Below are 20,312 nucleotides of genomic sequence, written 5' to 3' on the forward strand. Positions count from 1 at the left end.
TGCGTGCATGTGCATTTGTGCGAGAATGAGTGTTTGTGTGTGCCTTGGGAGCACCGTCGGACACCAGAGAGACATAGATTCAGCATCTCCATGACGATAAGGAAGTCAACAGGAAGAAGACATCCCAGAACCCCTTCTAGCCAGACTTACAGACTCCCCTTAAACTCCACACACACAAACAGGCATCTCCCCATCCACTAATACACATTCAGCGTAAACACAAGCGTACACGACCCATCCCTCTCTGCCTCCTTAGATGACAGAGGCACTATTCATGTTGCATAAAAAAAGAGGAGAAAAATAACACTGAGAAAGAGGAGAAAAACAACATCGGCTATATCCGATGGCTCGATAAGTGAGATGAAGAGAGGCCGGCGTTTCAGATGCGAGGACCGTAGGTCATCATGACTAATTCAGGATGCTCATTTTTCTCATAGAGAGCCCTACTGTTTCATTCCACATACAGCTGTACAACAGGCCATTCTCTCTGCTTATAAGTTATCATCATCCTTGTCTGCTAAAGATAAACTAATGTTTGTAATCTTTGGTTAAACTTTAAGAAATTGTCTTTGGCAAACGCGGTGCATTCAAGCCATACATTTTATCAATGTTTACAGATGCTTTTATCCCAAATGACATGAGCCTGGAGTATAGTGTTTTTATACGTGAACGTATGTACACGGTCAAACGCTCAGCCTTGGAAAGTATAGTTTATTTGACTCGTACGTGTACATAGACGTTCGACGCATGCACATTGCAACAAAATGCAGTGCATCTCCTGGGCTACACACTACATTCTCCTGCAGGCGCATGCGTGACCTACACGTACAATGTAGGCAGGGTTTAAACCATCCGGCAGTGCGCATGCAGTACGCGTGCACTCTTCTGATGACAAAAATTGCGTCACACGCATGTAAAAAGTGGACCATATTTCAGCCTTTACAGTGCATTCTAGGTACACACTTTTTATCAGTATAAGCCCACCAAGGTGTTTACAAGGCACAAATGTTTTTGTTGTGTCACTAATTTCTATAAATAGTTTATCATGTCCATTGCACGACTTTGTTTTTCGTGTCATTTTCTGTATTGTTTATTCATTATTTTTTCCTATTTTGTTACTTGGGGTTAGAATCACTTTCTGTTACATTTTTAGACATCTTAACCCAAACCCCAAATCTAACCCCAAACCCAAGTGACAATGATTTAAAAAATAAAATTACACGAAAAAGAAAGTCATGCCACAGACAGGAAAAACTATTAATTGTAGTTCTAAACGTAGTTTCGAGAGGAGCCTAAACATTCACACACTTTAAACACACTTTAAAATGAAATATGACATAATTAATTAGGATCTGTTCTGTATTTGATTGTTCTGTAAAATGTTCTTATTTCATTGATGATTTGTGGGAGATTATCCCACAGCTTTTCTGTGTTTAAAGTTGTCGTCGGATATGTAAACATATCCATCTCCTTTCTCATGCTTCTGTGAAAAACAGAAGCCCTTTGGACAATAGATGATAAACAGAGGCTACGCTTGTGTGTGTTTGCGCTGCGTCTTTTCACATCAGTCTTCCACAGGCATTTTTGTGTCGGCCCGCATGCATCCGTTTTTCATTCGGTCATTAGCCATTAACAACACTGTGTGTGTCAGTGCGAGCAAACAGACCTGGAAAGATTGGACAGTTCAGAGTGAGATCGAGAGCTCTGCCATCATCTGCCTCAAATACATACACACACACACACACTGTGGCAAATATAGGAGAAAAAAGCGAAAGGTCAAAAGTCACTTGGGTTGTAAATCTATATCTCCTGCTCTGTGCCAAACTTGACCTTTTTTCAATGTGGACTCCGGTTTTATTTTCTCTGTTGGTCCTGTTAGTCTGGCATGTTTGGTTTTCATTGAGCTGAAAATAAGTTGAAAATAAGTGCATGATACGTGTAATAGATTGTATGCATTTTTTTAATTTGTATATGTTGAAACCCATGACCTTTTGCACAGCTATTGCAATGCACTACCACAGAGCTGTACAGAAGAACATAATGCTAAGCTGTGTAAATCTTATGAACTAATGTTCATTATTATATGTGGACAGAATAAGATGTTTAGATAATAATAAAGAAGGGTCCGTGTGTTAAAGCAACATACAGTAAATCAAAGTTTTTGTTTTTTTATTGGTTGCTTGGTTGTATTTCTGTAGTGCATTGCTGTGTAGCTCTGCCCACTGTGAAATCTCATTAGTCCAAAATCCCACTTCTCTCACCTGTGTATTAAACATATATTTTCCTATTGCTGTAGACTGTGTCACATGGGCATCAGGTTCACATTTAGTTTAGACAGGCAAACTGCTTGTGGCTGAAATCTTGGTATAGGCATGAATAAATAGTCACTATGTTTAGGCCTGTGGGTGGGCTGGTGGGATTAGCCCAGAGGACACAGAGACACAATGGTTGCCTGGCTGGTCTCTGCATGTACACGCTGTCTGAAAGGCATGAAAAAGCCACCACCTTACTGAGAGGTCAAAGGTCATTAAGCATCAGAATGCTCATTTATTGACGCCACCTTAAGAGACTTTAAAATATGATTTAGTTCTTGGCAGATAGTTCCAGATTTTATTCCAAAACAATCATGTTAAAAATTAATAAATCATTTAATTTAAAGTTTAGTTTAAATGTTTAAATGAGCAAAAAAAAAAAACTTAAATGTGCTGAATATGTCACTAACGATCCATGTACGAGTCAAATAGACAATACTTTGTGCTTAAAATGAATGAAAGATTTATATTTTATTACTGTCGGTTGAAATTCTTCACCTATTTAACTCTTTCCCCACCATTCTCTTTCTCTGCCATTGACCAAACAACTCGTCAGAGAAAACGCTTCCCTGCTAATGACGAGAATTTCCGGCTTTCCGCAATACCGCTATTATTCCGCAACTTACACAACCAGGAAGTAGCGCCTCACGTGAAAGAGAAAGATCTCCGTGTGTGTTTTAAAGATCGCTCTGCATCTTATCTCTATCAAAAGTCCTTCACAAAAAGCTTTTTGCTCAAAATTGGGTGTTTTTGAAGAAACCTACCCATATTTGAGAGGTGATAAAAAGAGAAATAATGAAGGTAGGATGAGACAGTTTTTTTTTGTTTGAAAGCAGAAGGTCTGCTCTTTCATTTAATATATTTGTATAAATATTTAAAGAAGAACATTTTCTGGAAGGCATTCAACTTTTGTGAAAATCATGAAAAATGCTGGCACTGGCAACTTTTTTTGTTAAAAACGCTGGCGGGGAAAGAGTTAAGAGAAAACATTTCCCTGCAAATTATGTTTTCCTGACGAGTTTTTACGGTAATCTGTAATAAAAAAAACACACAATTTATAAAAAAAACTAAGCAAAAGCGAACTTCAACTCCATGTATGTTTTGATCATCATTCTGAATCTGATCTCTAACAAAATTGCAATTATTTCAGATTTTTGCTCAAAATTTAGTATTTTTGAAGAAACCTACCCATATTTAAGAGGTTATAAAAAGAGAACTAATGAAGATAGGAAGACTCTTTTTCCCATTTTGTTTGTTTATTTGAAAGCAGATGTGTTCTTTCTTTTGATATATTTATATGTTTATATATTTATAGAAGAAATTTTTCTTTTTTAAAAAGGCTGACGGGGAATGAGTTAAAGTCCTTTACTGTCAGTCAGTCAGTCAGTCCTGGTGCTGCATGTTGGTGGTGGATGGTAGGTTCACATAGCTCAGTTGGTAGAGCATTGCGTTAGCACCACAAAAAGTCATGGGTTTGATCCGCAGGGACACCACACATATACTGATGATGTATAATGCACTGTATGTCGTTTTGAATAAAAGCGTCTGCCAAATGCATATATGTAATGTAAATGGTGAGTTAATTACGTGATTTAGGGATAGACACTAAAAAATCATGTGGTGCCAAAATGACGTCACTCACCCATGACTAATATGAAAGGCGGGTCTGCATAATGCTTCAGTTGTTTGTTTAGTTCTATTTGGCATGGAGGTTTGAGTCTGGCCTGCAACATATCCGAATCCCCCCCCCCCCCATTTCCTGTCCCTTCTGTCAGTATGAAAAGCACATTAATATATAAAGTCCAATGCCAACCTTGATGTTTGTGCTCAGTTTATGGATACATAAATATTTAGAAGAATAATGAGTCTTAAAAGATTTGTTTGTGTATGTATGAGACCCAGCTGTATTGATCTCTGTTGCCACAGTCTTCTCGACTCCGTGTGTAATCCCGCCTTGATTCACATCTACAGTAGATCTCATCATATGAGTTTTCTCGATCCGGGATGTTTGTAGGGCTACTGTGAGAAACACATGATGAAGGAGGTAAACGGACCTCTGGCCGGCGCCTTAGAACTCAATACCTCAGGAATCCACAGGTAGCGTTTTAGTCCGGCCTTTATCCCTGTTCAGAATCCCGCTGCACCGTCAGCACAGACAACATTAAAATACCGCAGTTATTAAACATCAAACTTTAGCTCTCAGCCCGTCACAGAATGGGGACCTTTGTACCTCTGTATGTATGTATCTGTAAGCATATGTGTGCGCGCGTGAGAGAGAGAGAGAGAGAGAGAAAGGGAAGGAGAGAGAGATTCCTGTTAGCTTAGAGGGCTAGATGAATGTCTGTTTAGAGTATCTCATTTCTCTCAGGATTTTGCGGTGGGTTTTTATGTCAGTGGATGGATTGAAGTTTTGTAATGTCTCGTAAGCTTAAGTCAATACATGTGGAGGAAACCCAGTTCACTGTTAGCTTGTGTTTGTAAAGACCACCATGGCACGAATCTGCTCCCTGTCAAGCTGCAGGGATGGAAAAAAGCAACATTTGGAGACATTTGGAGCTGATGAAGACAGGAAATTTTTAACATGAAACTTTTGTTGTAACAGTTATGAAAAATCTACAGAATCCAATAATAAGCCTTTTATTTTTGGATCATGTTCTGACAGTTTTAAGTGAAAAAAAACAGAAATTCTCATAAGCTTTGCTAAAGATGACTGAAATAAAATATTGCTCATTTTTTACAACTGTGAGTTTACCTTTACTGTTTTTATTTTGTTGTTTTGTAATACCAGGGGCGTCATGCACCAATTTTTTAAGGGGGCACAGTGTGCACAGTTCACAGAAATTTGTGCAATGGCACTCACATTTCTAACAATCTGAGTGCCCCTGCCTTCATGCAAAAACCTCCAAAATAAAAGTGTTGATTAACTTTTATATCAAATACTATTTAATCGGAATAATAACATATTGGCATCATATTTACATCTGAAACGGCATGTTTTATTTATTTAAGTTTTAATAAATTACCTGTTTAATTGTGCCATTAATGCATTTTGCACAACAACTGCATCATCCTACGAAACTAATGTAATTTTAAATCCATAAAGTATATAAACAACGAAAATGACAAGCTATAGCTATATATCTATAATATAAAATCTATAATGATTTTTAAAAATATGTTTAGATAAAATTATTAGAGGAACGGATTATTACATAAAATTTTACCTCATATGAACACGTGTGATTCCGCGCCACCGTGAACTCTGTCGAACTTGGCGTTGTACCAAGAAGATGAATCTAGAAATCTCTACTAATATAACGTCGAGACGGTCACATTTTAAACCAAGGATGCAGCACAGAATTAATAATATTGTGCATATTAAACAGATTAAAGGACAACAGATTGATGGATGCTTGTATGATTTTGAGGTTGCATGCAAAATACATTTGGCTAAAAAAAAACACCCTGCTGAAAAAAACAGCATCAAACCAGCATTGACCAGCATGGGAATTATGCTGGTCTATGCTGGTTTAGCTGGTGGTCACCAGCATACCAGCACCAAAACACAACATATGCTGGTCTTGCTTGTATGACCAGCATGGGATGCTGGTGCTAATGCTGGTTTGGTGCTAGTTTAGCTGGTGCTAATGCTGGTTTGGTGCTGGTTTAACTGGTGCTAATGCTGGTGCTGATGATGGTTTAGCTGGTGTTCACTAGCAAACCAGCACCAAAACACAACATATGCTGGGCTTGCTGGTATGCTGTTTTTTTCAGCAGGGCAAGGGGGCACGTGCCCCCTCAGTTTGAATGGGCATGACGCCTCTGTGTAATACCTATCTAGACACAGTGCACATGGTACAAGGTGGTTATATGTACTGCATTTTTGTGGGTTTGGAAGGTTGGCTACCAAAGCTCCTAACAACCAAATAAAAAGTTCACGTCTTGGGTGAAAAGCTTTCGAAGTCAAAAATAAATGAAATTGTTTTTCTAAAAACATTTCTAAAAGTAAGCATAACTTTTTACATATAAACAATGAAGCTGGTTGAGATATTTGTGTGATGCTATGAGGAAAATTATTTGAAGAGTTTTTTGAATTTCTGTTGTGATTGACTGCACAAGGAAGTCTAAATACTTGTTTCCTGTTGAATCAACTGTGTTTTATTATACTGTAGTTTGGTTTAATGAGAAATACAGTCTAATGGATTTTAAGAATACATAAAATAGTTTAAAAAGTCATCAAAATGTCATTACTGGGCACATACCCGATTCAATGCGCTTAACACACACACCTTATGGTTTCCTCTTTAATGCTGTCACTTAACATCCCTTCCATAAATGTTTTGCCTTTTATGCTTGCGAACATTTTTTCACTTTTACATGATTAATTGTGTGTTGAAAATACGGGCGGAGGTGGAATAAAGGGCAAACAACTTCTGGCCATGCACAGACATCAATCCAAACATGAACATTGCCAGGAAAGATGGCATTTGCCAAGCTGAGAGGGGTGAAATTACCCGGAGTGTGTCATAGCCTGAGTCACTGTGTTGCTGACCCATAGCGAGAACAAAATCAACAAACTAACAAAGCCAACAAAGTCACCGTATAAACCCTTACATATTTCTTACTCAAGTAATACATATAACACATAAACAAATGAACAGATCACACTGGGTTTTGAATATTCTGAATATCCTGTATAACTTAAGACAGAATAAGCTGAAAGCAGATATGAATTCGACTTCAGAGAGGAATTACATTTATTTAGGCACTAAACATAAATTTGCTGAAACATTTCATTAGACAGGCGTGAAAATGCATTTGTGCACAAGCGCATGTTTTTAGACACAGCGACCGCAGGGTACAGTATACTCTCTGTATTGAGAGAAAAACAGTATGAATTATGAAAAGTAATAACTATCTTCTGTTTGTGCAGTCTGGAGATGGGAAGATTAGAGGCCAATGTGTCTTTGCTTAGCTGTGTTTGTAAAGAATGGCCCTTTGTACACAGTAGCACACACTAACATTAGTGGTGCCACACCAGAGGCTGTCTGTCTGGGTCCTTTAGATGGACGAGAGAGGAGCGTTCTCTCTCTCTCTCTCTCTCTCTCTCTCTCTCTCTCTCTCTCTCTCTCTCCCTTCTCTCTCTCTCTCTCTCTCTCTCTCTCTCTCTTCAATAAGTTGAATAAATTAGTTGAGGAAGTCATGCAGCAAAAAACATTTATTATATCTTATAAAGGTGCATTGATATTTTATTATTCTATAAATGAATTTATGCCTTTTCTTCCCTTTATTTGGTAAATATTTTGGAGATGATAATTATAAAAAATAGAAATAACCATTTGGAAAGTTACCAGCTGCAGGTTTGTTTCACACTTTTATTTTGTCCTGTATTAAATTGTTCTAGATTTGTGAAAAATGTGAACATCTAATTTAACTGAAATAAATGTGGTATTGAACGGTAATATACTGCCCCCTTCTGGATTTTGAGTTAGCCAGGTTCTGTGTACCATCATTACTTCCAGGGACTAGAGATTTAAAATAAAATAATAAAATAAAATAAAATAATGGCTACAAAATATTTTGATAATATGTTATCATTTGTATTTCATTTATTATTTGTGAATATTTTGCTACTAAAAATGCGAAGAAACAGCTGTTTAATTGTGAATAGCAAAATTACAGTCCTTTTAGACTGTACTTTTAATGGTAAATAAGAGTGTTTAAAATAAGTTTTTAATTTCACATAACAAGCAAAATCTCCATATGTGCAGTTCCTATATCCTTAATAGCAGTTCCTATATCATCAACCCACATGAAAAATAACACTATTGTCGACCTATACAGGTATAATAAAGTCTAGTCATTTACTCCAGTTTAGTAAATACTGGTACTACAGTATTTTGTCATGTGGGCAAATTAACAAAAAATATTTAGCCAACCATTTTAATTGCGATCATCAAGATCAATCCTATTCAATGTGAGTCTTCTAGGAACGAAATGTCTGTCACAAGGTGGCGCTATAGGTACTAAATAAATATATATTACCTGTATGGCCCCGTCTACAAAAACAAAGCTAAAGAGATTAAAGAGAAATCAAATGCCCTGCTGAAAAAAACAGCATACTAGCAAGACCAGCATATGTTGTGTTTTGGTGCTGCTAGTGAACACCAGCTAAACCAGCACCAGCATTAGCACCAGCTAAACCAGCACCAAACCAGCATTGGCACCAGCTAAACCAGCACCAAACCAGCATTAGCACCAGCATCCCATGCTGGTCAAACCAGCAAAAACAGGCTATGTTGTGTTTTGGTGCTGGTTTGCTAGTGAACACCAGCTAAACCGGCACCAAACCAGCATTGGCACCAGCTAAATCAGCACCAAACCAGCACTGGCACCAGCTAAACCAGCACCAAACCAGCATTAGCAGCAGCATCCCATGCTGGTCATACCAGCAAGACAAGCATATGTTTTGTTTTGGTGCTGGTATGCTGGTGAACACCAGCTAAACCAGCACCAGCATTAGCACCAGCTAAACCAGCACCAAACCAGCATTGGTGCCAGCCAAACCAACATTAGCACCAGCATCCCATGCTGGTCATACCAGCAAGACCAGCATATGTTGTGTTTTGGTGCTGGTTTGCTAGTGAACACCAGCTAAACCAGCATCAAACCAGCATAGACCAGCATAATTCCCATGCTGATCCATGCTGGTTTGATGCTGTTTTTTTCAGCAGGGTGATAATATCTCCTAATCTTATATTTAAATTATATACCTACACTTTTTCAACAGCACCCTATCTACAGCATCTGTCCAAACTGTAGCCCCCTGTGGAAATCCCCTCCTTTTCCCGCCTACTTGGACTCCCCTGTTTGGTGTCACATTTTACTTCTGTTTATTGGTTTGTTAAAGGGATATATAAGTATGGGTTGTAACCTTTTCAAATAGTATAAAACATGTCAAATAACCCAGCTGGGTTGTCCCCACTATCAAAAACGTGCATAATTCTAATAATTTGATAATGTCAACAGGTTTATAAGATGGGTGGATTAACACAATATCATTACGGTATGAGAAATCATCTAGTGAAACAACTCGTGTATACCAGTGTGTTTGTGGTATGTGTGGGTTTACAAATGATTTCAACAAGTTATACATCACGGCAGAAATTCTTGTGTGTCATGTGCACTCTATATTAGAAAGGGCAGGAAATACAATTCCCTTATCAGCTGGGGGAAATCCACTTCCTGTGCAATTGAACTCTGCTGATCATGCTTGCTGTGCTCTCTCTCTCTCTCTCTCTCTCTCTCTCTCTCTCTCTCACACACACACACACACACACACGTGTCAGCATTTTCACCAATTAGAAATCATTAGGCCTATATCTTCATTTAAATAATTTCAGTTCATTCAATATACACATGACATTTACTGTCCAAAAAAAACTGTCCATTTCTGTCTAAATGTTCTCGCTAATGTTTCCTTGTTTGGTTAAGCATAACACATGAAAACTTGTTGTTGCATTGCACTTCTGCATTCTGATCACAAAGACAGCTAACAGGAAACATTGTCACTGGAATTGAAGCTGCCTGCTTTAACACACACCTTGTTATCAAACCAGTACTATGACTTTTTATTTTATATGAGTATTTGTTATATGATTTTTATTTCATATGATTCCAGTTTTCTGGTCGTATAATTCCACTTGCTTTACAATAGCCTATATAAATAAGCACAATTAAGATACCTTATTAACATTCTTCTTATCTTTAACGTGTTACACACTTCACACATGCATGCTTTGCAAAGTGATAAATAACATGAAATAGAGGGTAACCTTCATGTTAGGTGATACTATCATTTTTGACGGGTGCTTTCTATGGTCTTTCCAGAATGACTGAACTTTTCTGAAGAACTGTTGACTGTAGCTCAAATCAGCCATTGTGTAATTTTAACTTGTTTCTTCCATCGTAACCTTAATATGTAAATTATGGCATTTGGCAAACAACCATTAACTGACAGCGTAACAACATATTTATAACAAAAGACACAGATAAGTAATTTGTCATGAATACACGCTAGTTGGTCAATAAGTACAGTGTTTATTCATATATAAGGGATAATACAGAGAATCAGCTCTTTCATATAGATATACAGTCAAAGCATCAAATAGCAGAACAGAGCTACAAAAAAGCACTGGCCAATTTAACACACACACAAAAATAATAATAAAACCATCTTTGGTGCCAAGACAAATATCAGGTGTCAATGAGTCAAGATTATAAACACTGTTATTAATAGAAACTTTATAAAGGGATATATTTGCACCTCCATTGCCAGCAATGGAAAAAGCTTGATGTTGGAGCATCTATTAAATTTGAGTCTAGATGCATGTTTTAATGTCTTGCATTGCAACTACTCAACAAAACCACATTCCATAGGAACAAAAAACTGAGAATTTTTTCAGTATTGTCTGAAAAAAAGGAGTAATATTTGAAGAGTTTCGTTGCAAAACGAGATAACTCCGTTTTTAACATTTTTGTCAAAACATGTTTATTATTATGTTATCATATTATTATTTTGTTTTATGGTGCTACTTAGCTGTATTTTTTAAGTTATGAAGGTTTAAATCAAAACAAACCAACTGCAGTTGAATTGATATTAATTGGAATGCACAACCAAAAAAAACAGATTTCTGAAAAATTAAAAAAATCTCGTTTTGCAACGAAACTCTTCATTTCAAATCGTTGTAGTGTGCAATTTTTCTGCATCTCTTATCTTTACAATACAGTAAATGTATTGAGCGGGAATCTCAGATGAAGATATTTTAAAGCCAAGAGCAGTAAGTTGGGGTGAAATCATTTACTGACTTACATGAAATCTGAGTCAGATAACCGTAATACTCCGATATCCAAATTACTAAGCTTGTAATTCAGACCACATTCAACAATACCGCAAAAACCTATAAGACGGCCAAGATCAAAAGATTCACAATATGATTAATATGACACATTATATTCATGATATACCCAGTACTGCTATGGTCACATACTAAACAATGATAATGCATTCATTATAATTTTTTTTTTTTGCATAATCGATCTAAATCACTGATTAATCTCATTAAACCCTGCCCTTAGATGCATGTGATGAAAAACATCGAATACATTATAAACTCATGTACGTTACAACAAAACACAAAAAGCACACATGCATTTATGTTCAAGTTGGATGCTATGTATTCGTACCACAGAAATTAAATTGTGAACATGCACCAAATAAGCATTATTTCACCTCTTTAAATTGTGATTTAAATTTGCATTTCAGAACAAATCTAACTGTAACTGCACAGCTCATTGTCCAGTCAACATCTGATCTGTCCAATCCATCATACGGCGTCTTCACAATACGAAGATCATTCAAGCATCTGATCTATACACTGTGGATGTGCCTGATTTCACTCCAGCGTTTTGGTGGCATTTCTATTAAAGCAAACTATACAAATACCCAACTGGTCCACAAGCATAAAAATCCAACTTAGCCATACTCATTACTTGGTGGTCCCCTAACCCGACTGTAGTAGCCAGACAAGGCACCCAGATCTATATAAAGAGAACCTTTCTTCTTAGAATGCCCTGAGTCTTCAGTATACAGGGAAGAGTCTGAAAAAAAAGAGAAATAGACCTTAAACATAACATTAAATGAATCTGACACGCGTGTGCATGTGTGTAATGTACAGTATATAATACCTTGCGTGTTTTCCGAAATCTGACTCAGCTGTCGCAACATTGGGTGCGTGCCGTCCTCCAGCGCAGAATCCAGACTCCAACAGCGCGGCTGGTCATCCCGGGATGGATGTAGGGCTTCTTCATGTAGTAATTGAGTGGCGGAGCTCCTGTGTATTGGGGACCTGTCAAGCGCATGCTCCAGGAGTCTGCGCATTGCAGGGCTGCAGCTTTCCGGTATGTCTTCTAGAGGAGGAGCTTGTTTATGGATCTAGATAAACAGAGACAAGAATGTTAACCGCAATAGTGAGACAGGTGCATTTGTTTGCAGCCCTAAGGGACACTGTATGTGAATTTACACTGAAAGGAAGTGAGATACGAGAAAAGGGAACTAACAGTGAGAGAATAGTCGATACAAACGTGCTGAATGTTGCTTACATTTCTATAAAAGTATTTTATAATAGAGACTCTGAATCAATGGGAAAATATAGAACTACAGGTGTCTAAATAATATGCAACACACGCAGGAACCTAAAGCTGCTGATGTCAGAGAAAAAAATCGTTTGGAAATGGCTCGAAATGGAAAGGAGAACTTCTAATCACAAGTTATGCCTCATGGTGTGTTTTAAAGAGGAAAGAAAACTATATGTGACACTAAACCACAAAACCTGGTCACAAGGGTCGATTTTTTCATCTCAAAGCAGAATAAATAAGCTAATAAATATTGCACATTCCTAATTGTTAGGAAAGGACAATATTCGACCGTGATACAACTATTTGAAAATCTGGAATCTGAGGGTGCAGATTTAACCCTTTACCATTGTCCAAATTAAGTGCTTAGCTAAACATTTTACTAATAATAAATTCATTTTTTTTTACATTTACGGTCGGAAATGTACAAAATATCTTCATGGAACATGATCTTTACTTAATATCTTAATGATACAAATATACCCCTGCGAATTATGACTGATTTTCTGGTCCAGGGTCACACACATACACACATATGGTCAAAAAATTGTCCCTCTATCTCAATTGGGAAATACCCTTTAAAAAGGTCCTAATATGTACCATTTAGGTATAGATACTATATGTATACATTTAGTACTACTATGCACTTTGTGGTACCAAATTATACACTGATATGAACTTTTTAGATGCACAGGTGTACTTTTTGAAAGGGTACCGTCCCACTGAGAGACATTTTTTGCTTTTTTGTTAACGTTGTAAATAAATATTAACCAAGTCAATACATGCAGTTAAACCATTTTTCATCATACGCTTAGTTCAGTGGTTCTCAAACTTTTTCGGTGGGCGGCCCTACTTGTGTACGGTGACCCCCATTTGTGCCCTTCATGGCCCCCCAAAGAAAATTTGTGACATAAGACATTGTAAAACCTAAAATTTAAATAAACCAAAACTTATTAAAATATCAAATTTAGTGCTGTTGGTTAGTAGCCTTATTTTTCTGATGTTTAATTACACAGAATTCATGATAAATTCATGCATTTTATAAAATGTCATAAAACTGGGGGCCCTGAGATGGTGCCCACTGGCTTGAGAACCACTGGCTTAGTTTAACCTTAATGTTAACATATTGTATAGTAAAGTTCTACAAAGGAATTTTAAAGGAACGGTATACAGAACTAAATAAGTCAGCCTTTACGTTGTGAAGTCATGTTTGGCATTTCAGAGTTTTGCCCTGTGGTCAATACATGTAGGCAGTTTCATATTATGAGGTTTCGACGCAACCAGGGACTCCCCCTATACGTTACAGCAATGTCCTTGAGGCTAACATACATGCAAACAATATATAACAACAAGAGGAAGTAGTCCAACACACTAAAACCGAATACAGAAAGCACACTCACTATGTAGAGGTATGAGGGGTACGCTGTTCGTGGATATCTTCTAACCCACGGCGGGCTCCCGCTGAGCATGTGTATAATCGTGGTTCCCAGACTGTAGATGTCAGTCTTTGTGTTGTGTCCTCGACACAGAACCAGCTCTGGACTCATATACATCTATGCAGGAGAAAAACAACAAAGAATGTTAAAGCTCTGAGCTAACTTATGCAGATGTGCATGTTGAAATATCTTTAACAGCTTAACATTTCCTGTCCATAATGCAATTTTGTGCATCCCCACTAGGACAGTCATGGTTATTAAATTTGGCTGGCGGTTAATTGTCTAAGAAATTGTGACAGTTATAACGATTAATTGCCTGTATTAGGGCTTTGATGATTATGGGGATTAATTGTCTGTTTTATTGCTTTGACATTTAATTCTCATAAATATTAATACACATAACACATATTTAAAAGTAATCCGATACCGTCTCGTTTATACAGGCGCTGCAGCTCCCCCTTGTGTTCTTTAAAAAGATGTGCAATCATTGCGGTGATCTGAAATCATCGCGATGAGGTCAAACAATCGCGGTGAGACGATTATTTAATCATTGTGACAGCCCACACGAAAACACTGACCACTGGCATTAAACTGTGCTGGCAAGCAATTTTGGCTAAAACAAGGCAAAATTTGGGCTGCCAGTGAAAGTCTAATAGATGTCTAACCATAGCCCAAGTATAGACAATGCATATACTTTTACAACATCTAAAACAGGCATTCAAGCAAACACCCTGAACATCTGTTGACATGATGGAATATTGTACATCTCTAAGTTATTTTGGCAAAAACAGCATGTTATTTTGAGTATAAGTGGGTTACAGCCAGACTATACTGGGTCTATAGTTAGCCGTCATTTCACTGTCTTGGTTTTTGCTTGCTGGGTCGCTTCACATGACGAATGTGAAACCGTGTGTGTGTTTGTGTGTGTGCTTTTAGATATTTGCTTCCTGAATACATATTTAAACATTTTCCGTGTGCAGTATGACCCATGTGACCGTAAGACAATGTTTATTCATTGACATTCTTTTTTAAATATTTCAGGAAGTAAATGTTTCCTGCATTGTATCTACAGTAAACATTAACACTGTGTTTTATAATTTGATAATTAAACCGTGCAAAGTGATTTTATACACATTCACCTCTGTGCCACGTAGGTCTCTGGGAACATACATGTCATCCTTCATCTGCACTGTAAGTCCAAAGTCCACCAGCACGGCTTTAGCGGACATCAATACAATATTGCTGGCTGCAGGAACAGGAGAGAAAAGTTTAGGTCATGCATATACTAATATATATATATATATACTAATATACCATAAAAAAAATTTTTTAAGACTATAATACAGCTTACAATGTTTTCATGTATGTGCTGCAAGATGTTTTCAACACTAACAAAATGCTGGGTTGTTTCAACCTATGGTTGGGAAATTTGGACAAACCCAACTGTTGCTTTAATTGAATCAAAAAAGTCCACATTTGACCCAAACATGGTTTGAAAATGTGTTTTTAATGTAAGATGGGTGACATGCATAAAAACAGATGTTTAGATCTTCATCTAAAAACCCCCTTTTTTCCTTTCCCCTTATATTTCAAAGAAATAACAAGTTTCCTTTGCAAGCCAAATGTCAAGACCCCAGCAATAAAAACCAAAATGCTGGCCATGGCGATTGGTTTCTCTCTCTCTCTCCCTCTTTAAATTACCCTGTCAATCTTACTAACCACTAGCTAAATTGTCAGCCGGCTGACTAATGCCTTGAAAAGAAATGTGAGCAATCACATTTATTATCTTCTTGCTCTCCTGACTGGAAATTCCAGACATGAGTTGAGAAGTCATGAGTTGCTGAGTTCTGATTGGCTCTCAGGTATGACTACACGGCTACAGAATGTTATTGGCCACAACCTCAGCGCATTACATTAAGTCATGTTCCTAAGCTTTGACAGGCCAAAACATTTTCTCTAGCCTGTTGCCAAACTCCAGTCAATCACATTACACTACACCTACCTCTCAGTGACCTAGATTTAGGTGAACACCTTGCTTGACCACATAACCAAGTTATCTACAGAGATTTACCTACAGAGCAGCTTTGTTGCATTCAGAGGAAAAAAGCACCAGCAACTGTCTGCTGTTTTTAAATGCCTGTGGTTGCAATAAAAAACTCCTAAACTGCTGTTGACCTCCGGTGGTTAAGGACTTAAAAGTGTTTTGAAACATTTCAATGTAGAGCAGATGACTTTACGTGAACATACACAGTTTTTGGTAGGAAACAGCAGTGTTATTTCAGCAAAAAAAGCACTTACGTTTGATGTCGTGGTGTATAATGTTGTGAGAGTGCAGGTATTCCAGGCCACGCAGAACCTGCTGAGTGACCCAAATGATCTCAAACTCTCTCATTGGGCCGCAGCTCTCCAGCTTCTCCAGAACCGAGCCCCCTTCTCCAGCTTCCATGAACAAATGCACAGTCTGTTCCCACAGCAGCGCCCCATAGAGCTCGGCTATATTCTCATGTCGAAACCGGGCTTGGATCTCCACATCTGCAGGCTTGAAATGCTCTACAGGAATCTGGAGATAAAGCACAAAGCATGATCAAGAATTACTTTTTATATTTTATGTGAATGGTATGAAAGTGCAAAAAAACTTTTTTTCTACTTAAATGCATTAAAGAGGACATTTCACAAGACTTTTTAAGATGTCAAATAAATCTTTGGTTTCCGCCGAGTACATATGTATAGTTCTAGCTCAAAATATTATATAGATAATTTATTATAACATGTTAAAATTACCACTTTGTAGGTGTGAACAAAAATGTGCCATTTTAAATGCAAATGAGCTGATCTCTGCACTGAATGTCAGTGTCGTGGTTGGATAGTGCAGATTAAGGGGCGGTATTATCCCCTTCTGACATCACAATGGGAGCCAAATTTCAATGACCTATTTTTTCACATGCTTGCAGAGAATGGTTTATCAAAGCTAAGTTACTGTGTTGATCTTTATCACATTTTTTTAGGTTGATAGAAGCACTGGGGACCCAATTATAGCAATTAAACGTGGAAAAAGTTAGATTTTCATTTCATGTCAAGGTGCAATGTGGGACGTTTAGAATGATCTTTTCACAGAAATATAATATACATCTATATTATCGGTGGTGTATAAAGACCTTACAAAATGAACTGTATTGTTTTTATTACCTTAGAATGAGCCGTTTTATCTACATACCGTGAGTCCCTTTACATGGAAGTCGCCATTTTGTGCCATCTGCAGTAGCCCTAAACTAACAAACTGTTATAAAGATCGCATTTAAGTTGTCTCAGACGATGACGTGCTTATTCTGTGGCAGCTACAGTAGCTTCACTATGTGTTTCGAAAAGAAGAGGTGGACTGAGCCATAGGTTGCAATCTCACCACTAGATGCACTGAAAGTCCCACATTGCACCTTTAAAGGGGACATATCATGACTTTTTCCATGTTTAAGCGCTAGAAGTGGGTCCCCAGTGCCCCCAACAACCCAGAAAACGCGAAAAAGATCAACCCAGTGATTTAGTTTTGGTAGACCATTCTCTGCAAGCATGTGTAAAAATAGGTCATTAAAATTTGGCTCCCCTCTTGATGTCAGAAGGGGACAAAACCGCCCCCCAATATGCACCACCCAACCACAGCACCGCCCTCCAGCGCAGAGATCAGCTCATTTGCATCCAACAGGACACACCCAAACCCGGCACATTTTTGCGCACACCTACATAATGGCAATTTAAACATTTTATAATAAATTATCTATATGGTATTTTGAGCTGGAACTTCACATACGCAATCTGGGCACACCAAAGATTTATTTGACATCTTTAAAAAGTCTTGTGAAATGAACCCTTTAAAATACGCTTTAGGCATTCAACAACCAGGAAATACTCCATAAATAGGAACCGATAAGAAACATTAACAAAACATTGAATATAAAGAGTTTATAAGGTATGTAGAAGCAATGCTGCAAAATATTTGCAACCTGCTATGCTATAACATATATGCACTCCCCTAAATATATGTTCAACACATTACTGCATCCATTGCATTTTTACTAAACCTTAAGTAAATATTTCGTAAAACTTTTTGTAATTTTGTGGATATTATAATTATTTTATCTCTTGATCTGTCGATCAAAATGTCAAAATCCATACCGAGAGGGCTTTTTTTAAAGTTAAGTTAAACACAAGTTTGAAATGTCTTTTGCCACCGACATGTGGGCTATAAGGCTTACACTCCATCTCTGTGGGCAGCCTGTTTCCATGGGGGTGTTTCTGTCAAGTTTCCTGTCTACGCTCAAACCATTCTCAGTTTCTGTTGGTACACTACATGCTGCAGACTGACCCTCTGAGCATTTTAGAGAAACAGGGTTATTTCCCGAAATACGTTCTTCCTCTTTTGAAAACACTGGTGCTTGCTTCTGCAAGTGTTTCTCTTTTTCGAGTTAGTTTTTATTGCTTTAAATCCTTATGGGCTCACATGAACAACACATGCTGATGCATATGACTGTTGCAGGACATTAGGGGAAATACAACAGTATCATCTGGGTTTGATCTTCTGATCCTTTCATGTGCCCAAAGAGCCACTATGTTTATGTGTCTAATCCTTTGTATTGTTCTTTTTAAATGATTCAAATCATAATAGGTTTATAATAGAGTACTACAGACAGTACAAAAGTTGTTACAAGCATAATAGGAAAAATGTTGTAAGTCAAAGTAAACAACTACCTTTGCCAAAAACAAATAGTTGAGATTCCTGAAACAAACATTTCCACCACTTACTAGTTTGCATGCCATTCGTTTCCGAGTTTTGATATCCTGGGCCAAATGGACTTTCCCAAAGGAGCCCTTGGGAACATGTCCAGGCCCTCTGGGCTTATACGTCAGTTTCCATGGAAAAAGAAGAACATCCAAGTCAATCCGGTAATGCCCCTCCTTAATAATCATGTCTGTCTGCAGAAATAAATCAGGGTGTTAATGAAACTATGAAACTTGTCAAACAAGTATTATATACAAATATGATTCACTTTTACTGCATCAACAACTTTAACTGTTATCCTTCGCCTAGTATTTGATTAGCATTGGTTTATCTGAAAATCAAATCATAAGCCAAGAGCTACTAGTACCTTGTTCAGCAAGACACCCATTTCTTCACTCATGTCCAAAAGAGAAGACGATGTACTTGAGACCATATTCACAAAATCCAAAAGTTCAGTTGATGTCCCATAATGGACCTTTCCATGTTTTTGCACATTTGAAATGACATCATCTGGCGCTCCTATGACAGGTGTCTCCCCATTGTCATCCAACATGTCGTCCTGCGAGAAACTTTCTTCAAATGAGATACCTGATTCCATCTCTTCACCGACACAGTAAAAATGGTCAGCTTCTTGGATAAAGTCTTCAATATTCATGTGAGCAAGAAGCAGTTTTATACCAGCATTTTCATTCTCGTACTCCATTCTTGATTCAATTCTAGAAAGAAAAAAGTTTGTGAGACTTTACGAACATGCTATGCACCCGATTCAGCACCTGTGGTACTGTGTGCATGTATGCTTTTTGTTTACAAAGTAAGCACCATATGTATGTTCAGTGTGGTCAGGTATATTTCCTGATCAGCCTTCTTGCTCTGTTTTGCAAGTAAGGGGTGGTGTTTTGGGTGGTGTTTTGGGGGGTGGGAAACCCCTAGATGTTTTCCTTCAAAACATCTAGCAGAATATGAAACTCAACATTTAAAAAGACAGTCCAGCATAAACTCCCTTTCAAACAGGACATTAACTTATTCCCAGCCACGAAATTAGCTGTTCATTTTAAGAGCGACCCCCACAAACACAATCCCCTTCAGAAACAAATAAACAAGTTACCCACATAGGGGGTTAGGCGCGCGCAGGACTTTTTGAGTCACGTCCTAAGTTGTAACTGCTGGCTAAAATTACAATACAACAAGACGATAAACCAGAACGCTAGATTTTAAGACACAGACAATAACCGGATCACAATCTAAAATAAAAAAAAACGAATGTTGTCAAACAAATATTAAAAGATATACTAAAAGTACAACAAACTAAAAGTAATATTAACACATATGTATAAAATAACAGCAGTTTACATACCTTTGAATATTTGGAATCACAGCCGTACACATCCTCTCCGCTTGTCCATACTTACTGACTGACTCTCTTGGAAACTGACGCGTTCTCATTTTGCTATAGTAATGTCTGCGCGTGCGTCAATCGCGGTTTCGTTTTCAAGCGGCAAAGGTATTTTCTCGTTCAGCGGTTTCGTTTTTATTCCGCCCACATCAGAATGTTCCACGGAGATAAGAAGCGTGTCATTCGCTTTCATCCTTATTATCCGT

The 20,312-nt window shown here is 37.7% G+C and overlaps 1 protein-coding gene across 1 annotated transcript; it reads right to left on the bottom strand.

Annotated features, from left to right (window-relative positions):
* Positions 1 to 11,411: 11,411 nt before the first annotated feature.
* map3k8 (mitogen-activated protein kinase kinase kinase 8) lies at positions 11,412 to 20,306 on the bottom strand. The gene is made up of 8 exons (XM_055176128.2): positions 20,068 to 20,306; positions 19,081 to 19,429; positions 18,737 to 18,907; positions 16,241 to 16,502; positions 15,082 to 15,188; positions 13,907 to 14,059; positions 12,060 to 12,306; positions 11,412 to 11,972 (listed from the first exon to the last, which is right to left on the bottom strand). The coding sequence occupies exons 1-8, from the start codon at positions 20,154 to 20,156 to the stop codon at positions 11,848 to 11,850; spliced, it is 1,503 nt and encodes a 500-aa protein (XP_055032103.1). The 5' UTR covers positions 20,157 to 20,306; the 3' UTR covers positions 11,412 to 11,847.
* Positions 20,307 to 20,312: the final 6 nt, after the last annotated feature.

This window comes from Misgurnus anguillicaudatus, chromosome 4, assembly GCF_027580225.2.
Source record: "Misgurnus anguillicaudatus chromosome 4, ASM2758022v2, whole genome shotgun sequence".
In the NCBI taxonomy this organism is placed as follows: Eukaryota; Metazoa; Chordata; class Actinopteri; order Cypriniformes; family Cobitidae; genus Misgurnus; species Misgurnus anguillicaudatus.